Source organism: Austrofundulus limnaeus, unplaced genomic scaffold (assembly GCF_001266775.1).
Source record: "Austrofundulus limnaeus strain Quisiro unplaced genomic scaffold, Austrofundulus_limnaeus-1.0 Scaffold378, whole genome shotgun sequence".
NCBI classification, from domain to species: Eukaryota; Metazoa; Chordata; class Actinopteri; order Cyprinodontiformes; family Rivulidae; genus Austrofundulus; species Austrofundulus limnaeus.
Window position 1 is genome coordinate 545,231 of NW_013952780.1, and position 1,802 is coordinate 547,032.

A 1,802-nucleotide genomic window follows, 5' to 3' on the forward strand; every position below is an offset into this window, starting at 1 on the left:
TTGTAGTTTTGTGAAAAACACCAATTTTGATACGGCCGAAATATCACCTCATCCTAGAGCAAAAACATTTTGTCGAAAAACGTAATTTTAAATTGACGTGTTTCCATTGAGCAAATTTATTTTTGAAATTCTAATTTGTGCATTTTCATGGTGAATGGAAACGCAGCTAGTGAAATCATAACTATAAGTGAATAAAATCCTCCGTTGTAATGCTCACGTACTTTAACGGTGTTGTGCATCTTGGAGGTCATGAGTTTGCGCGCCGCCACAATTACATCTCTGCACTTCTTGCTGGCGAAGTGACAGTTGACATCTCTGGCGTATTTGAGCAGGTCTGTGGAGTCACGCTGCAGATACTCCATGTGCTTCAGGGCCTTCTCAAACTCCTCCGTTTCTTTWATCACCTTCATCAAACAAAGAAAACTCTGATCAAACCCACCTTTGATCGACAGAGAATTGTGTGTTTTTTATCCGTACGGTTATGTACTGTTCCAGCTGGCTGCTGTTGGTTGGGATGGAGTACACAAGGCACTCGTGGATGATACACTGMGACATTTCCTCCCAAATCAACTCCCCCAGGATGTTCGAGAGCTTTTTGTCTCCAATGGACACATCTGAAATAACAGAAATCTGATTCCAGCCTTCWTCTATTTTGACCAAAACAAAGAGAAACCATGTGTTCAGATGTGAAGCGGTTACCCAGCAGGTGTGAGTGCAGGGTCTTCAGCACCAGCAGTAGTTTCCTGTACACTTGTGATGGAGTGGACTGCTCCTCGTGGCTCTCACAACTCTGCAAGGCCAGGATGGTTCCAGTGCCCTGCTGCTCTGATATCCTCACCGACAGAGAGGAGTACATGACCAAAGGCTTTAACATGTTCTTCATCAGCACCTGACCTGAACAAGATGCCAACACACAGGAAGTTCTCAGCTAGGATTACAATCTGACAGTGTCACCTGACTTCATCTGTATTATCAGAATAAATATCTTGTAAAGCAAGAATGCCAAATGTATTCAAGGAAATACTAAATACTAAACAAAATAAGTTTCATTTTGGTCAACATTACTGAAGAGTTTGATCTTATGATGAAGATCTCCTTGGATGGCGAGAGCTTGCAGGACGGAGCACAACAGAGCTGAAGGTTTTGATTCATCGTCTTTACTGGGAGCATCACTCAGGACCAGTTCATCTTTCAGGAAGGACTTCTGGTTTACAGGATCTGAGGAAAAAAAGGTTAGAAACAATTCTAAACACACAAACCAACTTTTTAAAAATGGTAACATAATCCAAAATCCATTTTTTTTGAAAATAAACTCTAAATTGTGTCTTAATCTTTATATTTTCGTCTGTCCTCCTGCTGCCCTCTATGGCCTGCAACCTTTATAATCAAAAGAGACATGTCTGCTCCTCGGCTCACTAATAAAATGTGTCCAGAACCGCAAAATAAGCTACAACTGTGATTATCAACTGCTGGTCCGTGGGCCTTTTCAAGGTCTTTTCGTGAACCTTTACGGCCAGTGGAGGTGACATTATAAAACTAAGAAATATATTGTGAATTTTATTATTAATTATTATTTTTACACTAATGACTGAAGAAAAAACATACATAAATAAGAAAAATACTGACTATAGTTTATTAAAAAATACATAAAAACTAGTTCAGCTGAACTATTTTTTTTATTTTTATTTTTATGAAGAACTAAAGATGTTTAAAGATAACCCTGATGGATTTGAGAGAAAGATTATAGAAAGAAGTTGGATTATTTAGGTAGAAAACAGGCTAGCATGAGCTAACATGTTTTA

At 38.8% G+C, this 1,802-nt stretch overlaps 1 protein-coding gene across 1 annotated transcript in view; it reads right to left on the reverse strand.

Moving 5' to 3' along the window:
* The window catches only part of zw10 (zw10 kinetochore protein), a gene marked incomplete at its 5' end in the record, with an annotated part of 5,060 nt that extends 3,842 nt beyond the window's left edge, over window positions 1–1,218 (reverse strand). Inside the window, 4 exon segments of the mRNA XM_014023592.1 lie at window positions 222–404; window positions 478–614; window positions 700–894; window positions 1,066–1,218. Coding sequence (XP_013879046.1) covers window positions 222–404; window positions 478–614; window positions 700–894; window positions 1,066–1,218 — 668 coding nt within the window.
* Between the last annotated feature and the right edge of the window lie 584 nt (window positions 1,219–1,802).